The 24,153-nt window shown below is 54.8% G+C and overlaps 2 protein-coding genes across 5 annotated transcripts in view; one reads left to right on the top strand and one right to left on the bottom strand.

The window, feature by feature from the left end:
• The window catches only part of CTNNBIP1 (catenin beta interacting protein 1), a 51,734-nt gene extending 42,504 nt beyond the window's left edge, over positions 1-9,230 (top strand). For all 3 annotated transcript variants that reach the window (XM_032630913.1, XM_032630931.1, XM_032630922.1), the window contains one exon: positions 8,567-9,230. In XM_032630913.1, coding sequence (XP_032486804.1) covers positions 8,567-8,625 — 59 coding nt within the window. In that variant the 3' untranslated portion in view covers positions 8,626-9,230. The remainder of the gene's footprint in view (positions 1-8,566) is intronic.
• A 145-nt stretch (positions 9,231-9,375) lies between these two features.
• Positions 9,376-21,786, bottom strand: LOC116753281. Of its 2 annotated transcripts, XM_032630887.1 has the most exons (3): positions 20,998-21,786; positions 10,790-10,964; positions 9,376-9,945 (listed from the first exon to the last, which is right to left on the bottom strand). In XM_032630887.1, the coding sequence occupies exons 1-3, from the start codon at positions 21,126-21,128 to the stop codon at positions 9,547-9,549; spliced, it is 705 nt and encodes a 234-aa protein (XP_032486778.1). In that variant the 5' UTR covers positions 21,129-21,786; the 3' UTR covers positions 9,376-9,546. The 2 variants fall into 2 exon arrangements, 1 of the variants encoding a protein (XP_032486778.1); XR_004349732.1 differs by lacking the exon at positions 20,998-21,786 and adding an exon at positions 11,546-11,796 and having other exon boundaries at positions 9,376-10,964.
• Between the last annotated feature and the right edge of the window lie 2,367 nt (positions 21,787-24,153).

The raw sequence follows: 24,153 nt of genomic DNA, 5'->3' as shown, positions 1-24,153 counted from the left end.
TCCAAAAAAGAGGGGAGATATGTATACGTAGGGCTGATTCACTTTGCTGTACAGCAGAAACTGACACAGCATCGTAAAGCAACTATACTCCAATAAAAATTAATTGAAATAAATAACCCCAAGAAAGGGAAAGAGCTGAAGAGCAGAGCTGGTCGCTCAGTTCGGCCTCTGGTTCCGGCCGGTGAAGGGCTGCCTTGACCCTCCTTCACCAGTGTGATGGGTGCTATTGTGTAGAGCTGAGAGCAGGGGCCTCCAAGCCCTTGTGCACCTCTGCTCCCACCTCCTGACACCCAGAAGAGGCAGACCTCTGTCCCGGAGAAGAGCATCAAGGCCAGTTGGGCCAGCGATGGCACCGTCCCGTTCACAGTAGCCCATGGATCTGGGTGCCAGGCGACCGCCCCCGGCCTCGAGCTGCCAGCCCAGCAGGGCAGATGGAAACACGGGCAAACACGTAAAGAATTTTGGGTGCAGATCACAGGATGACTGACCCTGAGGGAAGGGAACCCCCCTAGAAAGCCCCAGAGGTAGGATGTGTGTGCTGGGCTCAGTGGGGTATGGGGGGGTGAGGTGGGTTTGGGGCACGTGGCACAAGAGCAGAGCAGGTGTACTAGAACCCTGAGGGGTAACCCCACAAGATGCTGTCTGTGATGCTTTATGCTGCGGACATTATCCAGGTCAGTCAGATGGGCAGGATACGTGTGTTTTGCAGGTGAGGAAACGGAGGTGGATGTGCAGGGACTTGCCCAGTATCGCACGGGTAGGCAGGGGTCAGACCCAGGCCCAGGTACCGTGACCCACCAAGGTAGCCCAAGCCTGGGGAGGCCCTCGTTGGTCTGTCAGGAGGTCCAGGACCTCTGCCAGGAGCCGCCTCACACCGGGGCCCAGTAGGTGCCACCAAGCCTGGAGCCTGCTTTGGCTGCCGAGACCTTGGTGGATCCGGGGTGCTGTCCCCATGGCGACCAGTGTCGTGCTGTCTCTGGGTAAAAGCCATCCTCTAGGAGCTTTGGGTGGCAGAGCTGAGCTGTATAGCACCCCTGGGCTCCTAGGCCACGGCTGCTAAAAGCAGCCCATGCCGCCAAGCAGGCTTGGGCTTGTCTGGAGGGAGACCTAGTCCAGGACGGTGCCCGAGTTTCACCCCCGTGGAGACATTTGCCCTTGTAGGGGTGTCTGGGACCTGTTTTTCTGGGAGTCTCGCTGCCTGGCTCACCTCCCCAGAGCCAGTAGCTGAGCCGTGCAGTTTTCCGTTGGTGGGTAGCCGAGTAGCAGATGCTGGTTGGTATGCACAGCAAGAAAGTGAGCTCAGGGGGCAAAGAGGAAGCACCAAAGCCAAAAATCATGTGGTCAGACGAGGGGCAGACGTCGGGAATGGGAATCATTCCCTGGACGCTTTGGTGCGTGTGGCTGTGTTTCCTTTCCAGCCGGTCAGCCGTGTGCGTGGAGGATACGGAGTTTTCCAGGCCCCAGTCATTTGCCCTCATTGGGAGGGTGTTAGGCCCATTAGGAGGTCAGGAGGCCGAGATGCCCGAGCCCAGAATGGAGTAGTTGTGCTCAGCTCCGGCCAGGGATGGGCGTGAGGCTTTCAGAGAGGCTGGGGGGCTGCAGCCCTTGCAGGAGCCCATGACCCTGCGTCGGGTGACGTGGGTGTCCCCACCTGTGGCTGGTGCTGGTGCTGGGAGTCCCCGCCTTTTCTCTGGTGACATCTGTACCGGGCTGTGTCCTGAACTGTGGGGCACTGGGGCTGGAAGGCTTTGGAAGCTGGCCCAGGCTTTTGTTACCTTGTGTTGGTTTCCTGGGGAGGGTCTACTCTCAGGGCTGTTGCCCCTCTCCAGCCACCTATGAGCATCCACTCCTCCCGGCTGGACTCTGCAGGAGCTGGAAGAGCTCTCCGCAGCCTGTCCCCCCGCAGCCAGGCGCTTTGCTGGGCTGTAGGCTGGACCAGCACGGTTAGCACATCCCTGCTGCCCTAGGAGGCCTCATCCCTTCCTTCCGCTGCCTGGTCTCTCTCTCCGCAGGGTCCCTCCTGGAGAGGGAGTGGTGGTGGTGTCTGGAGCAGTCCTCGTCCGCCCTGGAGCCAGGCCCAGCTCCATGCGAGCTCCAGGGTCTGTGCCTTTCCTGGAAAAGGGCAAAGGGCTCCACTAGGATGTCTCCGGCCAGGTCTGAGAAATAGAGGCCGGGTGTACCCTTACTCCGTCCATCACCTTAGGGCTGCAGCCATCTCCCTGTTCCTCTTTCCTGTTTTTTCTCATTCCTGGGCCTTTCTCCAAACCACACTGCTCCCTGCCCGCTGTGCCCCAGCACCCTGTAGTGAGCTGGCTTCCCGATGGCGGCATGCTGGTTCCCTTCGGTGGGCGGGACGTGGGCTGAGGGTGGTGCTGGTGTGTGGAGCCTGGGCTGGGCTTGTGATTCTGCTGGTGTGAATTCATCCTGAGCTTGCAAACAGACCAGTGACCCCATTGTCTGTCTCCCGCCCCCAGCTAGGGGCCAGCCTCCCTTTTCTAAGCTCCTGAATATTTGTCATTTTTCTCTCCCCAGTCACTTGACTGGACTCCATTAAAGGGGCAGAGCTGGCACGGGCCGTGGGGTGGGATGGCCCCCTCGGTGCCCTGCCCTGGTTCAGAGAGCTGTGCCCTCGCCAGCGCCTTGGCCCTGCTCCCCGTGGCAGGGGAGCCATGGGACTAGGGGGGCACCTGGCAGAACAGTAGGCGGGGGCAGGGGGTGGGCGTCTGGGCTCCTCCCAGGTTGGTCTTCTGGATTCCATGTTGAATTTTCTCCAAGATACCCCAGGGCTGCTCTGGTGTTGCTTTATAAATCCTGGGTCTTGGTTCCATTCTAATGGGAGCAGATGGATTACTGCAGTCTCTGCCAGGAGGCCTGAGCAGCCTCAGTGCTCAGGGTAACTGGAGCAGGACCGTTACTTCCTTTTCCTAATAGAAAACGACAAAACATGTAGTGTAGCATGGTCTTCGGAGTCTGCGTCGGGTCCTCCCTCTGCCTCTGATTCCCTGAGCTGCTTCATCTCTCTGAGCTTCAGGCTCCTCACCTGTAACGATTCATCCTGTATCACTATGTTAGATGCTGTGGTCAGTGAGGGCCTGGGGAGGGGATTTTACACAGACTGGCATGAAGTGCGAGAGCTAGACTTGGGGGGAAGAGCATTGAGGCAAAGGAAACCGCAGGTGCAAAGGTCCTGGGTTGCAAGTTCCTGTGCCTGAAGGACAGCCAGGAGCCCATGTGGCTGGAGCGGAGTGGGGGGGTGGGAGGAGGCATATAAAAAGGGGTGAAAAGACAGTGAGAGGCCAGATCATGGTGGGTCTTGAAGCCACGGTGTAGAGTTTGGAGTTTCCCTTGAGTATGATGAGAAATCTTATAATAAACCACCTTTGGAGAGTTTTGAGCAAAGGAGTGGCAGGATCTGACTCATAGTTTTAAGAACTTCCTTCTGACTGCTGTGTGGAGAATGGACCCTCGGGGTCCAGAGAGGGGAGATCCAGGAAAAGAGGGTACAGGAGGCTAGTGAGAGGGGTAGTGGTGGCCTGGACCAGAGTGGTAGTAGGGGAAATGGTAATGTATTCAGGATACATTTTAAAAGTACAGTCAGCAGGATTTGCTGATGTGTTATACGTGGAGTGTGTGTGTGACAGGGAATCGGGAATACCCCAGGGTTTTTGACCTGAGCAACCAGGGGATGGAGGTGCCATCGGCTGAGATGGGGAAGGCTGCAGGTGGAGCAGGCTTGGGGCTGCACCATTTGACATTCCACCAGCAAAGTCTGAGGGTTCAAATTTCTCCACATCCTTGCTAATGCTTGTTATTGTCTGTCTTTTTGATTCCAGCTGTCCATTGGGTAAGAAGTGGTGTCTCATTGTGGTTTTGATTTGCATTTCCATAATGACTGATGATGTTGAGCGTCTTTTCATGCCCTTGTTGACCATTCATATATCTTTTCTGGAGAAATGTCTATTTGAGTTCTTTGCCCATTTAAAAAATTGAGTTGTTTGACTTTTTATTATTATTGAGTTGTGTTATTTATATATTCTAGATAGGAGTCCCTTACCAGATATATGATTTGCAGATATCTTCTCCCATTCTGTAGGTTGTCTTTTCAATTTTTTTTGATAGTGTTTTTTGAAGCATAAAAGCTTTTAACTTTGGGGGCTTCCCTGGTGGTCCAGTGGTTAAGACTCCACGCTTCCGATGAAGGGGGTGCGGGTTTGATTCCTGGTCGGGGAACTAAGATCCCACATGTGGTGTGGCCAAATTGTGGGGAGAAAAGAAAAAGAAAAAAAGGCTTTTAACTTTGATAAAGCCCAATTTATTTATTTTTTTCTTTTGTTGATGGTGCTTTGGGTGTCATATCTAAGAAACCATTTCCTAACCCAAGACTATGAAGATTTACTCCTGTGTTTTCTTCTAAGAGTTTCATAACTTCAGCTCTTATATTTAGGTCATTCCTCCATTTGAGTTAATTTTTGTATATGGTGCAAGGTAAGGGTTCAACTTCATCTTTTACATGTGAGTATATCTAGTTGTCCCAGTACCATTTGTTCAGTTCTTTCCCATTGAACCCTCGGCACCTTTGTCAAAACTTAATCGACCATAAATGGGAAGGTTGATTTCCAGCTTCTCAATTCTATTCCATTGATCTATGCCAATTCCACCCAAACTTGTTTACAGTAGCTTTGTAGTAAGTTTTGAAATTCAAAAGTGTGGGCCCAACCTTGTTCTTTTTTCTCAAGATTGTTTTGGCTATTCTGCACCCTTTGCGTTTCCATATGAATTTTAGGAGCAGGTTGTCAGTTTCTGCAAGAAAGGCAGCGGGGATTTGATAGAAATTGTGTTGAATTTCGTCCAGCGATGTTTTAGACATTGATGTTTTGTTCTTTTTAGAGTCCAAATTTCATACTTCATTTGTTAAATTTATTCCTAAGTCTTTTGTTATTTTTGCTGCTACTGTAAATGAAATTGTTTTCTTAATTTCATTTTCAGATTATTCATTTCTAGTTTATAGAAATACAAATGATTTTTGTACATTGACCTTATATCCTGCAACTTAAACTTGTTTATTAGTTCTAATAGTCTTTTAGTGGCTTCCTTAGGATTTTCTATATGTAAGATCCATGTCATCTACAAATATAGTTTTATCAATACTTCTTTCCAATTTGGATGCCTTTTATTTCTTTTTCTTGCCAAATTGCCCTGGATAGAACCTTCAACACAGTATTGAATAGAAATGGTGAGAGTGGACATTGTTTTCTTGTTCCTAATCTTGAAGGGGGAGAGCTTTCAATCTTTCACCATTAAGTATGATCATAACTGTGGGTTTTTAGTAAATGCCCTTTATCAGATTGAGGAAGTTCACTTTTATTCCTAGTGTGTTGGGTGTTTTTATCATGAAGGGGTATTGAATTTTGCCAGATGTGTTTTCTATGTCTATTCAGATGATTATATGGTTTTTGTCCTTTTTTCTATTGATAGGATATATTACATTAATTGATTTTTGGATATTAAACCAACCTTGCATTCCTGGGATAAATGTCACTTGGTCAGAGTAAATAATCCTTTTTATATGTTGATGTATTCCATTTGCTAGTATTTTGTGAGTACTTTTGCATATCATAGGTATTATGAATATCTATATTCATAAGAGAGACTGGTCTGTAGTTCTCTTTCCTTGCGACGTCTTCATCTGGTTTTGGCTTTATCTTTTAATGGGTCAGAGAGTGTGGAACAGGAGAGACTGATCATCTTCTCCCCTCCTGTGCTCATGGCATCTGGTGGGAAAGGACAAACAGAAAGGACAAACTCTGAACCCAAGTCCAGACAGCGTCAGCAGAGGTACCAGTGGGGTGGACCAGCCTTGTCGGTAAAACAGGAAAGTAAACCTAGCTGACGGCGCAGAGGCAGTGGGCTCGGCCTGCTGGCTTCCTTGTAGCATCTTCCTGTTGTGAGCCCTGCGTTTCCAGGATAGTGAGAGCATCTGAGGGAACCCCCACATCCTAGCCTTTAAGGGAGAAGGAGGGACCATGAGGGTTAACCTTGGAGACCCCTCCTGGCTCTCAAGCTCTGAGAGCTTGAATCTTAATAACTAACTAAGCAGCTTACCCTCCCTGTTAGGTAACTGGCCCAAGTTCCATGGAAAAGAGGAAAGGGAAGGGCAGCATCCTCGCCTAGAGGCCTGTGAGCTCAGGTCAGGCCCTTGTTGAATGATGAGTACCAGGCCAACCAGTGATAAGGACAGGTCAGACAACGCTCTGGAAGAGCCTGCCCCCGCTCGGGCCCCAAAGGAAAGCAGATCCCTGGTGGTGAGGCCTGGAAAACAGCAAGTCCTTTAGGAACAGAACAGAGTACGATGGGCAGCAGCTCTGTGGGCCCTTTCCGCACCAGCTAGCAGCAGAGTGGGAGGCTCTGTAAATGGGAGCTGCAGATTCCTAGCCTTCCCCACCCCAGCCAGGGATGGGGCCACCAGCTGGTGTTGCAGCACTGCCTCAGGTGTCTTGCTAAATAGTTGTTGGAGTCCCTGCATGACCCTGAGGAGGTGACTTCTTTCTCCACCTCTCAGGGTGTAGCCCAGCTACACACACTGGGCAGCCCCCGAGTCTGGGCTCCTCCAAGGAGCCAGTGGCCATTCCCTCTGCAGACTCACTCTTCCTTCCTGGGGCAGCTGGTGCTATTTTTGTGCCTGCAGCTCAGCACAGAGGCCCAAGGTCCCTTCGAGAAAGCCCACGAGACAGGCAAGGAAAGAAGTGAGTGGGCTGTCCCTGTTCATTGCATCTTCTGCTCACAAGTCCCCTTTCGTGGTCTCTCTCCAGCCCCCTCCTGCTCAGTGAGCTGGAGAGGCGGCACTCGGGAAAAGCCGGCATCTGTTAGGTAACCAGCTCAGCTACCGTGCAGGGTATGATGTAACCTTGGATTCTGTGGTTGCTAGGAAAATTTGCCTGCAGTGGTATTGCGTGGTCCGAGGACTGAGGCGAGAACAGAATGTTCCCGGGACGACAGGGGAAGGACTGGTAGGGCTTCCCAAGCAAAGGAGCCCAATCCCGAGAAGTCGGATGATTTGAGCTCCTTTCTAGAAGCTCATTCCCCTTTGCAGGAATAGAGGTTGTGCTGGTAACAGCAGAACCCCATCAAGGCAGATGGGGCATGTGTGGCACGGTTACTCCCCTGGGTAGCACCTTGGCCCTCTGGTGCCCCAAACCGAAGGACACGTCTGTAATGTTACATCCTTGTGGACGGGCCCTCCTTCTACAGCACCCATGGCTGCGTGCCTCCTCCGTGTGGCAGGGCAGTTAGGAAGGAGGTCAGGACGAGGCTGCCAGTGGGAAGGGGTGACTCCCTGTGGCGTGGACGGAGGTGGCCGACACCACGCCCCGGGGTGGGGGCCGGCCGTGGTGGCGTCCTGCCCTCTCCCTGACTCCGTTTCACATGTCCGCCGCCCCACCGCGCCCCGCTGCCCGCGCCCCCCTCAGTGGCCTTTCCTGTTTCTGCTGCTCTGATCCCCCTCCCCGGGAAGAAGTCCTCCAGCGGAACAGAAGAGAAGTTTGTCTAAAAGGCCATGGGCAACTGACTGTTACTTCACGTTCAGGGTGCCACCAAGAACGATCCTTTAGAGAAAGGGGAGAGCGGGACTTCCCTGGGGGTCCAGTGGTTAAGACTCCGCGTTTCCACTGCCGGGGGTTACGGGTTTGATCCCTGGTTGGGGAACTAAGATCCTACATGCCGTGCAGCCAAAAAAAAAAAGGGGGGGGCAGGGGGAAAGGGGAGAAAGTGGCAGGGCCCAGGCAGGGTCCGGGCCCAGGAGGTGGGGTGGGACCTGCAGGTCGCCTCACCTGCCCTGCAGGGTCTGCCACTCGGTCCCTCCTGCCCAGCAGCTTCAGGTGGGGGACGCAGGTCAGCATTTCAGGCTCTTTCCCTCCTTCCTGCCTTTTCTGGCTGCATGCCTGTCTTATGGAAAACAAGACAAAGGAAGTGATTTCATGAGTGCCTGGACCAGAATCCTCAAATCCACCATTAAAAATAACAACAAAAAGATAATGGCCATTATCTGTCTCCATGGGAGCCGGGCCGACCACGGGCTGGAAATGGGCCTGGCCGCGCTCCCCTGAGCAGGTGTTGGGTTTGGGCAAAGAGGACTGGCTGTTAGGAATTATGAGCAAGATCCTCCAAAGGGATCAAAACAAGAGTCTTAAGAAGGAAGAGAGAGGTTCCCAAGGGCCCCCGGCTTTGGTGACCTTGGAGCAAGGGTCACAAGCAGAGCGCTGCTCCAGGACAGCAGCCTGGGTTCTTGGCACGCTCGTGTAGCCTTGAGCAAGCCTCTGAGCCTCGCCCCTGCAGCCTGCAGCCCACAGCCGTGCAGCAGGGTTGCTGGCCTACCCTGGCCAGGCTGTGGGGGAGGCCCAGGCCCAGAGGGGAGGTGGGCTTCCCCAGAAGCACTTTGTTCTCGGAAAGCACCCCGCTACAGTGGACTGACTGACACTGCATCGGGGGCCGCAGCCTCCTCGCCTTGTCCCAGGTTGCAGCCCAGGGCCAGAGGACCATCCAGCAGCAATTCTTTCGCCCTGGTCTGCAGGTGCAGAGGATGTGGTGATGGCGTTTTCCAGGTCGGAGACGGAGGACCGGAGGCAGTAGCTGCAAACCCCTTGGAATACCCTGGAGGCTGGCAAAGGCCAGGAGATCTGTGTGGACCTCACCGGCTGAGTGGCAGAGGGTCACCTCCCCTACCCCGATCCCCCCACCCCACCCCTTCCCGTCCCGCCCCACGGCCACTCAGAATCCTCCAGGGAGACACCAGTGGTGCAGTTACGATTGGCTTAAAGGGACGGACTCATGATTGGCTGCGGGAAGAAACCTTTTTATTTTTAAATCTCGAGCAACGCAAACCTTTTTATTTCTGACTCCTATTTAAAAAAAAAAAAAAAAAAAATTGCGCCTCGGTGTATGGCTTCTCAGGAAGCTCTCCGAGCTCTGGTGCTTTATTTCGGTCACTTTTTAGGAATGTGAAGAGGTCCGATTGGCTGCTTAAACTGGAAAAGGATTTTGATTGGCTGGCTAATGGGAAACGGTTTTTTTTTCTTTGATTGGCTGCAGGTGTTCTGCTGATGGCAACAGCTCCTCTCTTTTGAATGTTGAAAACAGGGTTTGGGACGTTGGTTGTTATATTTGACTTGAAAAAAGAAAGAAAGAAAGAAACCAAGTGCGCTTTGCAATATTTATTACACAAAGAGCTTGCTGCTGCTGCTTTGACGTGTTTTTTGTTTGTGTTTGCATTTGATTGGCTTTCGATATGTGTGTTTGGTTTCCCATTGGCTCACCCATGACTCCTGTTGCCATGGGCTGCCCACCCCCTGCTGCGTGCAGGCCCTCTCCAGCCCGGGGGTCCACCTAGAGAGTGCTTTTGCTTTAATGACCACACCAGGCTCCATCAGCGAGGGGACCCCTAGGACGCCAAGCAGGGCCCACAGCTGGAAAACAGGGCCCCAAGGAGGTTTGTGTTGTCCTGAACGAGCAGCCCAGAGCTTAGAGGTGACCATTAGCCAGGATTTACATGCATCACTTCATGAGTTGACAACCGGCCAGCATCCCTTGGTGAGAATGGAATCGCTCACACGCGCCATCCGGGCCTCTCCAGCCTGCCCGCGCTGAGCCGTTCGCTCCATATTCTACTTCCTGAGGCCTCATCGGAGGCGGGGCTCCTCTTATAAGGGGCAGGAGCTGCTCCCACCTCTGAGACCCCAAAACATAGCAGAGATCTCTGCCCGAGAGCCCAGAACCCCCACAAAGGCCCCAGCTTGGCTCACAAGGCCCAGGAGGCCTTTGGCGCGAAACGCACCCTCCCACCTTCCCCAGCCTCCTCCAGCGCAGTGGGTCCTGACCAGCCCTGGGAGCTCTCTCATCCGAGGCCGTGCCCTTCACTGCACTGTCTTCAGAAGGGTCTCTCTCCACGGCAGCCTGGAAGGGACAGTGTCATTTATGAAGTGCCCACTGGGACCACTGGCTGGGTCTTCAATGAGCGAGTTCCACCAGGCTGGCCCTCAACCCCGCCCCCAGAAAGACATTGCAGAGCAGTGGTCTTTGAAGGGCTGCAGGAGCCCCAGGTCTTCCCACCTGCCCTCCTCCCCCTGGAGGCGGCCTGTCCTGCTCCCTGCATCTCTCGCGGGAGTGGAATCTGGGTGGGGAGTTGGAGGAAGATGCGGGCCTGGGGAGGGGAAGCCTCCCCATGTCCCCGCCGCGACCTCCCACCCCCATCCCGGAGGTAGTAGATGGCTGAGGCCTCCTTCTCACCCCAGGTACCCAGAGCCAGGAGAAGACGCTCAGAGCCAAACTTCCCCCTTCTCGGGGCTTGGGGCCGTCGTGGAGCAAGGGAGCTGAACGCCAGCGTGTCCCAGGCCCCAGCCCCCGGGAGCCCCATGGCCCCGTGGCCGTTCACACTGTGCTCTGAGCTTCCTCTGAGCCTTGCCCCAGCGGAGGACTTGACACGACCTAGACACCCCATCCTCCTACACACAGGGGCCCCCCGCCCTGGTTAGCTGGCCATTAGTCTGAAAAGGCCGTTGATCCCCAGGGGACGGGGACTGTGGACCCCAGCAGGGGCCTGAGAGCATCTTCCTCCAGGAGGGGCAGTGCGTGTACGCACACATGTGTGTCTGTACTCGTTCCCAGCTCAGTGGCCTGCAGCTCCAGCTGAGCCCCTGGGGAAAGGTGAGTTTTGTTCAGTCTCCCCCCACCACCCAGGTTGTAACATCTGTTATCAGCTGTCTTTGCCAGTGTTGCCGGCTGGCCCCTCTCCTTGTACCTGTAGCTCCCGTCGAGGGTCCGAGTCCTGGCTGATGGTGTGTTCCTGCGCCAGTCTGTCCTTGTCAGGGTCGTGGGCCTCCCTCTTGTAACTGCGATGGCCCTGATCTGTCTCATCTTCCGCAGAAGAAAAGGGGAGATGTCGCTGTGGCTTCGTATTTCTGCCAAAAATACTTCTGTCGAAGAAAATAATTAACAATAAAGATTTTTAATAGTTTGGCTCGTGAGCTGATTTCCCCGCATCACGTGGACTCTGCTGCTGGGGCCCGCCCTCTCCAAGGAGGGGCAAAAACACCATGTTTGCTAGTTGTATTGTCCATGACCTGGAGTGGAGCTGGGGGTTTGGGAGAATTCCCAGATCTACCCACCCTAGCTGACACATCTGTAGGAAGGGTGAGCCCCCTTTTTGACCTGGAGGTTCCCAGCATTGTCCTAGTTGGGCAGAGGTCAGTAATCCTCAGACGTGGCCTCCCCCCTCCATGCTCTTAAGCAGACACTGAGCACCCCGTCTATCCAGACACCCCAACATCCTGTGTGATGGCAGTGGTCTTAGAATGCTTGTAACGAAAGTCCAGAGTATCCGTCCCGTCCATCGTCCCAGAAACAGAAGATCCATTGGTGTTTGGCTGTATATTCAAGTTCGGAAGCTAAAGTCATTACTGCTTGAGGAATTTTTGCTTTGGAAGCATTTTCTAGAAATTTTCATTTCCACCCTTCATCGTCCCATTTTAGGTCTTTATTTTTTTTTTCTGCTTACATGGACTCAGTGCTTCTATTTCCTTTTCGAAGAGTTTCCCTGGGTGCTGAATGCTATGAGGTTTATAGAACATGGGGACTGATGGCACAATCGACAAAATTAAATCTTAGGGTTGGAAGAGATGTTGGAGGTTGTCTGGCAGCCCATGTAGTAGCCAGATGTGTGAGTCCCCTCTGAAACATCTCAGAAAGGGCTTGTCTGGCCTTTGCTTGAATACCCTGTAGGACTGGAGAACTCACTACCTCACAAGATTGCCCATTCTACCTTCAGGTCATTTATGCTCAGCCTTATGTTGAGCTGGTCTGCCCTTCTCTGTAACTTCCTTTTCCAGGAAGGAAATTACAGTTCTTGAGAGAAAGACAAAAAAAGACAGCTATGTTAGCCAAAAGCTACGTATCAAGGGACTCATGTTAGGTAAATGATGTATAGAATCTCCCCACCCCCAGCCGGTGTTCTGAGTGCCACTGTCGGTAGCTAACTTTGGACTTAATCAGCTCCTCTAAGCTGGGCCATCGTGCAGAGGGAGGGGTTGGCTGGCCCGGATACCACCTGCCCAGCCCCCAGCAGAGAGCCTGGCACTGGAGCCGGGAGGGAGGAGTCTCCCAGCGCTGTCTGATGGGAACTAGGCTACTTCAGCAGGGGAAGGGGGAACACTGTGGGGGCAGGCCTGGGTCTCCCGGGGTCCGTCAGCCCACAGAGCAGGCAACCTTCTGGGTCCACCTTCCTAGGTACAGGGGCAGGGGCCAGCAAAGACCCCGACCTCAGGCTTGGGACTGCTGAGGCCTGAGACAGCTGGGGGCCAGGCTGAGCCTGGGGGAGGCCCGGGTGGGCTGAGGAGGGAGGCAGGGCACCTGCACTTGCTGGTGTTTCCCAGGCCTGGGGGGAGGGTGGTGGAGAATGAATGAAGCCTTCTCCCTGGCCCCGCAGTGAATAGCACCTGTGAGTGCTCTCCAGGCTGCTCCTGCCTTTGAACAGGGCCCTTTGTGACAGGGAAAACGATCCCTCCTGGGCACCTGGTTCAGTGGTGGCGGCTTCCGGAGCAGGGGAGCTCGCTGGGCCCCAGGGGACCGCCCCCCCTCCCCATCACCCACCAGCCCCGCCCGCGCAGTCTCTTTCCCTCCCTCCCTCCTTCTCTCTCTGTCTCTCTGGCTCGCTCGCTCGCTCCTGGCTGCCCACTCCTGTTTTGGAGGATGAGCTAGGCCTAGACTACCCTGAGGCCATGGTTAGAAAACACTTCTGGCAGTTACCCGGTGGTCTAGTGGTTAGGATTTCAGGCTTTCACTGCTGTGGCCCGGGTTCAATCCCTGCTTCGGGACTGAGATCCTGCCAACCACCCCCCCCCCCCAACAACAAAAAAAACAAAAACACTTCTCCATCCAATGAAGCAACTTCCTCTTCTGGGGCAATGAGTGGTGTTTACAAGACTTGGGGGCTTGGGGCACCATGACTGCTAGTCCTAATTTAAAGAAAGTCCTCATCAAAGGACAAGGGCAGTAAAATGCCTTTTGAATAGCAGCCAGTGCATCGCCTTGGCTTGGAACTGAGCCTCACGGATGGTTTCCGAGCGGTGGGGGCAGAGAAGTCAGGGAAGGAGGAGAGTGTGCAGCAGGTGGCCGCCTTGTAGGCACACCTGTGGGAGCCCCGCCGCACCTGCACAGCCCCAGAGCCTCTGAGAGTTTCCTCCTCTGGGCCCTCGGCCTTGGCCGTGGAAGGAGGTGGGTTTTCGCAAACATCTTTCATGCAGGTGACACCCACATAAAGGATTGTTTTTTTTAATCTTTTGGCCACACGGTGTGTGGGATCCTAGTTCCCCGACCAGGGATCGAACCTGTGCCCCCTGCATTGGCAGCATGGAGGCTTAACCACTGCACCGCCAGGGAAGTCCTGGTGTCCCAGTCTTAATAACACAGTGAATGTGTCTTGGTGGGTGTTATGTGCGTACAGGTGCTTAGTACTTTATGTACACCATCTTCAGTCATGTGTGAGCTAAGTATGTTATTAGCCCCATTTTACAGATGAGGAAGTGGGGGCTACACAGTTTGCTAAAGGTCGTCATGGTACAGCCAGAACTTGGACCCAGGTTGTCTGACCCCAGACTCCATGCGTATAGCCACTACTTCCAGCTTTGACGGGGCGGTGGGGGGGGGGGGGCGGATTGGGACTGGGGGTAAATACTGCGTCACCAGGCAGCCCAGTACCTTTTCCCCAGGGCCATTCTGGTGCTTGCCCTTGTTCTCCAAGCCCTGTTGTGTGCGACTCTAGTAGGTTGTTAACAGGTATTTTTCAGGCAGGTTAACCCATTGCTGGGTCCTCGGTTCAGCCCTCAGCTCCATGATGAAGCTGCTGTCCCAACTTGTCCATTCTGATGCGTGCTTCTCGTCTTTCACCCATTCTGAGGCCTCCTCTTGTGGACCTGGCAGTTCTCCAGGCTAAGCTGGTTTCTCTAGAATAAGTTCCTCTTCCACTTTGCCCTAACTCTTCCTGTTCACAGCGCCCCCCCCCCCCCCCCCCCCGCCACCAGCACCTGGCAGTCCAACCTTGAAGCACACCCATGTCCAAGTGAGGGCAGCGGGAGAGCTCTGAATCTGGGGACAATGGGCCGGGTTTGTGACCCTCTGTACCTTTGGGCAGGTCTCAGCCTGATTTTTCTCATCTATAAGATGGCAATAATAATAGAAACTAGTGGACCTTTGACAAACTACATGAAAATGCTTTGAACCCAATAAAGCCCTGGACAAGCATGGTTCTCTCCTGACCTCATTTTATGCTGTTTACTCCCATAGTATAAATCGTTACGTCTTTATGTCTTTGGGGGCTGGGGAGACATTAAGGTCCACAGCAAGAATTCTGAAGGCCACCTGGTGGGATTGAAGCAGTTGTGTGACTTGGGCCAAATTACCCACCACTGGAAAGACAGAATAAAGCAGAGCATCTATTCTATAAGGCTGTTGCTGAGAATTAACGAGATAATGCCCATGACAAGCTTGGCCGAGTGACCCGCCCACAGTGGGTGGTCAGCACATGTGGTCATCATTCGGTCACCGTGACGGTGTCCTCCACCCCCATATTCCCTGCTTATAAGTCACGCAGAGCAAGGCCTTGTCTGCAGCTCCCGGCCGTGCGTGGGGGGAACAAGCCTCAGGTCCCATCAGGTGCTTGTTGAATGCTTTTCTGATGAGGATGAAAGAGCTGAGAGGCTCCCTCGTTGAGGCCAGAGCTGCCTCCTGCTTCCGCCCCCAGGGCCTCTCCCTCTGCTAAGCAGCTTTGCACGCAGGAAGAGCTGTAATTGGAGCAGAGTCCCTCAGCCTTCCGGAGCCCACAGAGCTGAGGGGGGTCCCCCAGATGGGCCTTGTCATGGCTGGACAGGCAGGGAGAGGCCTCTTGGAGCCTGGGGGTGGGCCATTCTGCCAGGGTTCCAAGGACCCTCCTGCTCACTGGCTCGTGCTTCAACTCCAAATAGAATCCGAGGCAGCCAGGGAAGGGGATAAAATTAAATCCTTGATCATGATCAAGTGGTTAAAGAAAAGCCTATCCCAGCCGGAGTTTCCTTCCCACAGCGGCTGGCTCCGCCTGAGAGCAGACTGAAGATGGAGCCGCTGGCTATGAGCACCCCGCCCCCTCTGCCCCTCCTCCCTCGTCAGAGATCCCCCCACGCCCCACCCCCCAGGCCTGAGGTCCCCCAGCCAGAGCTGTGGAGTGGAGCAAAGCCCCTGTCAGTCCCCGGGGTGGCCGCTGGCAGGGGAGGCCCTCCCGGACTCTGGACTCGGGAGCTGCACAGACCCGGGTTCAAGCCCAGGCTCTGCCAGTTACCAGCTGCGTGACCCAGACGAGTCACTGAAGGGCGTCAAGCCTCTGCTTCCTACTCTGGAACGTGAGGGTGATAACAGCACCTGCCTCCTGGGCTGTGGTCTGGATGTAGTGCGTGGACACCAGCAGTGGCGGGCCCAGGGTAGGCCACCTGTGGGAGCAGCCTGCCTGGGGTCGGGCACGTGTTTGTTCACTAGAGGGAATTTCAAAACAGTAAAACTGGCTAAAGTTCTGGTCCACTTTTTTTTTTTTTGTCTTTTTGTCTCCACGCACCAGCAACTTGACCTCCCCTCAGGTGGCCTCTTCTGAGCAGGCCGCACTCAAGACCCTGGCTGAGATGCCACCGAGGTGATGGGCCTCCCAGGCCTGGCTCCAGGGCCCTCCGTGCACTTCCCTGGCCTCAGGGCCACCGTGGGCAGCGCAGGGACAGCCTCCTGTCCTCACTTGCAGCCCGGCCTGTTGAAGGCGGCTGCAAGCAAGAGGTGATGGCTGAGCCGCTGGCACCTGGCAGCCTAGCCCGTGAGAGGAGGAGGCCTGAGGTGTACCTTGGCCGGGAGCTGGGACGCTGGGAGAGGAGACAGTGAGGCAGTAAAACTAGCCCTTGTTTCCCAAAGCCTGCGCTCCCTCCCGTGTCCTGGCTCACAAGAGAAACACCCACCGCCCCAGGGAGCCAGAGGCCCAGGCCCGGGCGTGGGGAAGGGGCCCGGATGAGGGGGCGGCCGACAGTGGCACCAGCCTTACCCTCAGCTGTTTCCACAGACCCTCCCAACGCCCTGACGGTGCCCAAGGCAGCCTCTGCCAGGCCTCCCTGGCCTGGCGTGGCCCCTCCTGGCCAGGCCTACTGTGCAGTCCCTGCTGTGCGCCCTCAGAAACACTCTGCGCCCCTCACCCCCAGACTCCAGCCCAGAGGAGGCTGGGGGAGGCCGGAGGCAGGGGGCTGGCTACCCCTGCCCACCCACCCCCTTCTCAGCCAGACTGCCCCTGCCCGCTTGCCCCCCTGGGAAACTGGTCCAGCATCCCAGGGGAAGGTGGTCTGTGGGCTTTCCTCTGGCTGAGTCACCCGCCCATAGCACGTCCGAAACTGCTGAGGCCGCAGGGAGGCCATGCCCTGGGAGCGGCAGCCTGGACTCTGGCCCCTCAAGGTTTCTGTCTAGAACCTTCCTTGGTGGCTCCCACAGGTCCCCCTAGCTCAGGTGGCCAGCTGCAGAGGGGAGCCCTGAGACCTCTGGCTGGCCCCCCGGACCTCTCGACTCCCAGCTGGGCCCCTGAAACACCGGCTGAGGACCTCCTGCGTGTGAGCTGGAAGGTGGCGGGTGATGAGAGGGACCCAGCCGTGCACTATGGTGACGGAGGAGGCCGCCCGGGCAGACTGGAGACACGCCACAGTGTCCTGGGAGGGAGCAAAACCCTTGTCACGGAGGAGGCGGACTCAGGCCTGTTGCCAGGAGCCCAGGCAGTCAGAAGGGTCCCTTGGAGCTCCGGCACCTGCCCGTGGGGCTGTCCTCCTTGCCTGTTGTGTGGCCCAGGGGGCGGGGCGGGGTATCAGGGCAGGGCAGTGGCAGAAGCCTGCGGGTCCCCTGGGGTCGCTGGTCCCTGGCTTCTCTCCGGCAGGCAGCCAGACCCAGAGCGGGCAGCTGGAGGAGCCCGGGAAACTGCTTCTGAAGGAGAAAGCGTCTGGGGGGCGATGCGCCGGGGCAAGCCCGGGAGTTCAGGCTGGAGCCGGGCAGTTGCCGGAGAGCTGGCAACGCACCCTCACTGCCCTGGCCCGCCTGGCGGATTCCTGCTGCCGCTGCTGGATGGGCAGCTGCCAGCACTAGCTCGGGCCTGCTCTGGCCGCCCCCTCTCCAGGCTGTGTGATCTATTCAGGGCCCAAGCATTTGTCCTGGGGGACTAGGAGGGTGAGGGGGGTGTCCTAGTGCCCTGTCCCTCCTCTGAGACGTTGGGAGGACGAGCTCATGCTTGTATGTGGAGGGCACCAGCAGCTTATGAGATTAAGCTCTTAAAGGTCATTAGGCAGAAGAGGAGGCTGGGGCAGGGTGGGGAGGGGGTGGGGCATCGCCGAGAGAGCACTGGACCGCGCCCAGGGTCTGGGTGCTGTACCTCCCTCCGCCACTAACCTGGAGGGATTCCATCCCATGTGTCTGAGCCTCAGTTTCCCGCCTGTGAAGCAGGGGCTTGTAGGAGTCATTGGTGCCACTCCCCAAACACTCCCGAGCGCTCCCTTCCAGTCACACAAAAGGATTGTGTCCCCCTCGCCCTCTTTTTTCAGTTAAGCGTGGCCCTGACTTGCTTTGGCCAATGCAATGTGGGCAGAAGTGCTGGGCCATTTCAGGGGGAGGCTTTAAGAGCTGCTTGGTAATGTTCCAGAGGTGTCTGGCCTATGAGCCTGGGCCCTGGCAGAGCCCTTGTGCCAGTCTACCAATGAGGAAAGAAGTGTGTTGTTGTTTTGTGCCCTGAGGGTCTTGGGCCTGTTTGTTTCGGCAGCATCACCTGGCCTCTCCTGACCACTAGATAGCACCGGTGATCTCGAGCCTTTGAGGCTCAGTGGCATTCTGACTCTTGCTGTATCAGAGAAGGCTCTGTTCTGCTCACCGCCCAAAGGCTGCCCTGAAACCGTGTGTCTGGGAGCTGCTTGCCTTTCTGGTACCCGAGAAAGCACAAGTAAGGCTGCCCACATTTCCACCCTGTACCCTGCAAGGCCGTGGCTGCCCTTTGCACGCAGGATAAAAATCTCCCCTCCCTTGGGTAGGCAGCCCAAGGCCCTGGTGACCTGGCTCCTGCTAACCTGTGACCTCATCTCCTGCCACGCTTCCTTGCCCTCCACACCCAGCCCCTTGTCTCCTCTCATCACCCAGACATGCTGAGCCTGCCCCCACCTCAGGGCTCGTGTGCTGGCTCTTCTCTCTACCTGCAATTCTTCTCCACATGGCTGAATCCTCAGTTTTCAGATGTCAGCTCAAATGCCACTCCCTGTCTTAGTCTGTTCAGGCTGCTATAACAAAATATCACAGAGCGGGTGGCTTATAAGCAACAGAAATTTATTTCTCACAGTTCTGGAGGCTGCAAGTCCAAGATCAGGGTGCCAGCATGGTCAGGTTCTGGTCTCACCAGCCCTCATGGTGTCCTCACGAGGTGGAAGGGAGGAGGGAGCTCCGTGGGGTCTCTCTCTTTTTTTTTTTTTTTTTTTTTTTTGCTGTACGCGGGCCTCTCACTGTCATGGCCTCTCGCGTTGCGGAGCACAAGCTCTGGACGCGCAGGCTCAGCGGCCATGGCTCACGGGCCTAGTTGCTCCGCAGCATGTGGGATCTTCCCGGACCGGGACACGAACCCATGTCCCCTGCATTGGCAGGCAGGCGGACTCTCAACCACTGTGCCACCAGGGAAGCCCTGTGGGGTCTCTTTTATAAAAGCACTAATCCCATTCATGAGGCCTCCACCCTCGTGACCTAATCACCTCCCAAAAGCCCCACCTCCTAACACCATCACATTGGGTGTTAGGATTGCAACATATGAATTTTTTGGGGGGGTGGGGCACAAACATTCAGACCATAGCACCCCCTTGAAGGGGCTTCACTGACCACCCTATTTTGCTTTCTCCTCCCTGACATGCTCTATCCCATTTTTCTGTTTATTTTCTTTATCTGAAAAAGCCTTATTTATGAATTTCTCCCTTTGCTTGTTTATCTCTCATTCCTCCCACTAGAAGGTAAGCTCGTGGGAACAGGAACCTCGTCTGACTTCTGCACTGCTATGTCTCCCGTACCTGACATATTGTAGCCTCTCAATAAAGACTTGTTAAATGAATGAATAACCTTGACCTTGAAATAGCTTCCTTTGCTGAGCCCTCTGTGACCCACAGATACAGTGACTCTATTTTCTGAACAAAAACAAAGAAATTTGGGACCTACAGAGAGAAGGAGTTTGTCTGTTTCTCTGATTGAGGCCTCAGGGCACGTTTCGGGGGGCTGGGCCCTGACACCTGTGTGGCAACCCATACCCACAGCCCTGTTGGGCCTGTCTTGGCTGGTAAAGCAACCCCAGGCTCAGGGACGTGCAGTGGTCACCACCTTCTGACTTGACGGCAGCAGAAACCCATCTCCAACTGGATCCCGTCGCTGGGGAGGCTCTGGGGGTAAGCTTGTAGGATGAACGCAATTGCTGCAGGAACCAGGGCCTCAGGGACTGGAACTGGAGACTCACTGCTTTTGAGGGGATTCTCCTCTTCTAGGTCCATCGCTGCTTGTTTCTGCTTCACCATTTGGTCTTATCATCTCCTTTCAGACTGACCTCCTCCTACAGCAGCCTCAGTGCCCCAAACAATCCCAGGGCAGTGTCTGATTGGCCCTGCTTGGGTAATGTGCCACCTTTGGACCAATCACAGTTGCTGGGGCCTTAGCCACATCCCCTTCCTGTGACCGGGGTGGGACAGGCTCTTGAGAGCATCATCGCCACCAGGGCCACATGCAGAACAGCAGTGGTGCCTAAAGGGAATGATGCTGTGTGATCGGGGACAAGCCATCCACCACTGGGCTCTGGTGCTGGCTGAACCCCAGGGGGTGAGAAATCCCACGGTGACATCAATCCTGGGTGCTCAGCTAACCTGCCACGGGGGTAGGAAGGGGACCTGCCCCTTGAGATCAGGGTTTTCTTCTTCCGCATGTAGACCTGGTTTTGCCATCCTAGAGCAGCACTGTGGTGTCATGTAGCCCCTACCTAGGGGCTACCTAGGATGGCAGGTGTCCCACAAGGGTAAAAGAAGGCCGGAAAATGCTACATGCTATACACGTTCTTTTGGAGAGTCGCAGTATACTAAAGGTTCTGAGAAGTCCTGCAATAAAGACATCCATTTCATTTAGCTTTTCATCTAGCTTTTCCCTCAGCTATTGGAACACAGAACTCAAGTCCTGAGCCCTGCTGCTTATGGGTTGTGTGTGATTTCTCCAAGTTTCAGTTTCCTCACCTGTGAACTGAGTGATAATACCAACCCCCATAGAGTGGTTTCAAGTGTGGAATGGAAACAGGTCTTTGGTAAGTACCTTGTGAGCCTGAAAGCGCTGTGCAGACACCTGACTATTTTCCGGTTTAACCCGGGAAATAACACATACTCTTTACCTTACAAGGTAAGTAATCCTGAGTCATTAAGATTAGGGGATGACAAAGGGAAAGGAGGTGACGCATCCAGGATTGGCCAGACAGGTGACTAATTAGAGGTGGGTGCAGAGGAATTCCAACAGCAGTGCTGTGGAGACTAAAGGCTCGGGGGCCAGGAGAACAGAGGCCACAGTGATGGGAAACCCTGGGAAGAGGTGCTGGGCAGGAGGGAGGTGCTGGCTGTCACTGCTGAGTCTTTCTCAAGCCTTCTAATCAGACAGCATCACTGGTGTCCACTCCCCGAGCCTTCCTTGTCTCCCATGGGGAACTCTGCATAGGGTAGAGGTGGGTCTATGGGTTTGCTTGGGCTGCCTTAACAAACACCATAAGTGACTTAAGAGAAATTCATTTTCTAGGGAAGTCCCTGGTGGTCCAGAGGTTAGGACTCCGTGCTTCCACTGCAGGGGGCACGGGTTTGATCCTTGGTCGGGAACTAAGATCCTGCAAGCCATGCGGTGCAGCCAAAAAAAAAAGAAAGAAATTCATTTTCTCACAGTTCTGGAGGCTGGATGAAGGTGTTGGCAGTGTCAGTCCTGCTGAGGACTGTGAAGGAGAAATCTGCTCCAGGCCTCTCTCCTTGGCTTGTAGATGGCTGTCTTCTCCCACGTCTCTTCACATCATCCATCTTCCCTCTACGCAGCTAAATTTCCCCTTTTTATGAGGATAGCAGTCATATTGGATTAGGGCCCACCCACAATGACATCATTTTAACTTGGCTACTTCTGTCGAGACCCACCCCCTCCACATAAGGTCACGTTCTGAGTTACTAAGAGTTAAGACTTAAACATAACGAACTTTGGAGAGACACATTCTACCCATAGTGGTGGGCATTCTCCTGAGTGGGAGCCTCCCTCCATCTCACCAGCCCAACTCCTTGGCCAAAAGCATGTGGATTGTGGCCTCCTGGCAGAGAGATGGAGCCCATAATTGTGTTAATTGCCACAATACCAAATCTGCAATTAATATGCCATGGGAACACAGAGCAAATGCACTAATAGCACATAATTGGACCTAAACTACACCCTCAGCAGGGCCGTGCGACTGCGCTCTGCTGTTTATGCTCCTTTTCAAATTAGCAAAGACGAGCAAATTAACATCCGTTTCCCCTTCACCCCGCTCCGAGGGGAGATGCTTGGCAGGCACCCTAGCTGGAGCCCGTCCAGAGCTGGGCACCAGGCTGGCCTTTGGAGCTGTGGGCAGGATGAAGGTGTTGAAGGAGTGAGGAATCCAGAGCTTTCCACAAGTCCTGACACTGGGGCTTTGGCTGACCCCCCCCCCCCAAACTAGGATGGCAGAGAGTCTGGTGACTAGGGCATGACTCACATGAAAGTGGCAGCTGTTTGGGGCCTGGGGCAGGATGGGTTCGGCTTTGGAGACTTGAGGCCCGGTGCTGGGATCTCTCGTCCTTATTCCTGAGGTGGTGGTCAAGTCCGGGGGCAGATGGCAACCCTCCTCAGAAGGGCAGATACAAGCTCCTCTGCCCTTTCCGCACGCAGGCGGCCTTGTGTCTCCTCGGCCCCAGGGGCAGCTTTCTGGAGCCTCCTCTGCCCGTGCTTGCCTCCTTCAGCTGCAAGGTGCCCTGCTCGGGCCTGCTGGCAGCCAGCCGGAGCTTCTCTCCTAACACGTGGCACCCCCCGCCCAGCCAGCGCCCCGCAGAGCCTCCACCTCCCCCACCCACCCACCGCCGCGCGTCTGGGGCTCCCTGTGCTCATACTTGGCCGCCCCGTCTGCTTCTTCCTTCTCTCCAGCTCCCAGGTCTTGCCCCAGGGACACAGGAATGGACTGAGCCTGTGGCCTGCGGTTCAGGTAGTCTTTCCTCGCCCATCTATCCGGGCTCCTAGCTGGGCCTGTGGGGGACCAGGGTGGGAGTCGGATTAACCGACTCCTCAGCTGGCCCCCTCCCCTCCCCTCCAGGCCACTAGGGTGCCCCTGCCCCCCAGGGCCTGGGCGGAGGGCGAGGGAGGCCCTTCTCGCTCCAGCGCCTTCCTGAAATTTGCTTGTCTGCCTTTCCCAGGCTGTGCTGGGCCTCCTGCCTGGCTCCTGCTAAGCCAGCCACAGCAGGGCTCATTGAGAATTCTTGGGTCCTCTCTGCGGTTGGTCCATGCGTTGGTGTTGGGGAGACTGTCTGCCTCTGACAGTCAGCTTCCTCATTCGCATCCCCTAAATCAATGCCTTCAGATGCTGGAAGCCCAGCGCAGCAACTGAGGCCAGCAGGGGAGAGGAGAAAGGGCTTCCTGCTGCCCTTTGAGGCCCAGGGGTGACTGGAAACAAGAGGCCCTAAGAGAGGGCACAAAGGGGCGGCAGCAGAAGCCCCTCCCTAGGCCTCCCCTGGTCCCTCCTGCCTGCCGAACAGGGAAGGGGGCAGCACCTGCCCTGTGGCTTTGCTGTGATCTTCTGGGCCCTGAAGATGCCTAGGGCTCTGACCCAGTGCCAATCCTGACCATGCATCCACCATACCAGGAGCTCCCAGAGCTGGAAGAGGTATTGGACAGGATGGAGATCAGCCAAGCAGTTCTCCCGTCTGGATGCCCCTCTGACTTTTCCTGGTGTTGCAGAAACTTTCACCATCAGAGCAGTTTCTGGGAGCTAGTGATGTCGGTAAGAGCTTCAGCTTTACGGCCAGACAGATACAGGTTTGAATCCTGGCTCTACCACTGAGCTTTGTGACCTTGGGGCAAATTACTTTACTTTTCTCAGCCCCAGCGTCCTCCTCCTTAAAAGCACAATAATCATGGTATTCATTGCGTGTGATTGCTGGTAGCATTGAAATCAGATAATGCAAAGAATGCTTCTTGCACAGCGAACACTCACTGCGTGAGTCATGCTTGTTATTTCTTGATTTCTGGGGGTGATTAATCCCTGCTACACAGATGAGGAAGGAGCGAAAAAGGTATCCCTGAGCAATTAAATGAACTGGAGGCTTGAAAGAGCCAGAATTTCTGAAATCTGGCTCTTGATTTTTATTGTCATTTGCTGGTCCAGGGAAAAACACAAAAAGGCCAGAGGAACCTCTGCTAATTCTGTGCTGCACGGTCTTGGCAAGTCACTCAACCTCTCTGAACTCCTGCTTCCCATCAGTTAAATAAAAACCCCTGTGAGGGAGGCTGTTGTGAGTCCCAAACGCATCAGCTGCCCTTGAGAAAGGAAGTATGCTAGACAGATGCAAAATCTAAAGGGCTGCATGAAAGTAGTTGTTATGACCATCATCAACTCCTTAGACATCTCAAGTACATTCATATACATCGTCAGCACCATCGTCATCATCGTGGGAGCAGGTACCACTAACTGAGCATCTAATACGTGTCTCAGACTGAGCTAAACCCTTTATATGCATTCTCTCACTTGATCCTCACAATAATCTAAAGGAGGTATGGGACTTCCTTGGCGGTCCGGTGGTTAAGACTCCGAGCTTCCATTGCAGGGGGCACGGGTTTGATCCCTGGTCGGGGAACTAAGATCCTGCGTGCTGCACGTCGTGGCCAAAAAAAAAAAAAAAAAATCTAAAGGAGGTTGATGATGTTGACGATGGTGATGATGACCATTTTACAGATGAGGAAACTGAAGCTCAGAGTATCTAGGTTGTCTGGTCTTTTCTGCTAGTAATCGGAACCCAGGTATACCTGAAGTAAGACCGTGTGAGTAAGACAACC

The sequence above is a fragment of the Phocoena sinus genome, chromosome 1, assembly GCF_008692025.1.
Source record: "Phocoena sinus isolate mPhoSin1 chromosome 1, mPhoSin1.pri, whole genome shotgun sequence".
Classification (NCBI taxonomy): domain Eukaryota; kingdom Metazoa; phylum Chordata; class Mammalia; order Artiodactyla; family Phocoenidae; genus Phocoena; species Phocoena sinus.
This window is presented reverse-complemented; position numbering and strand designations above follow the sequence as displayed.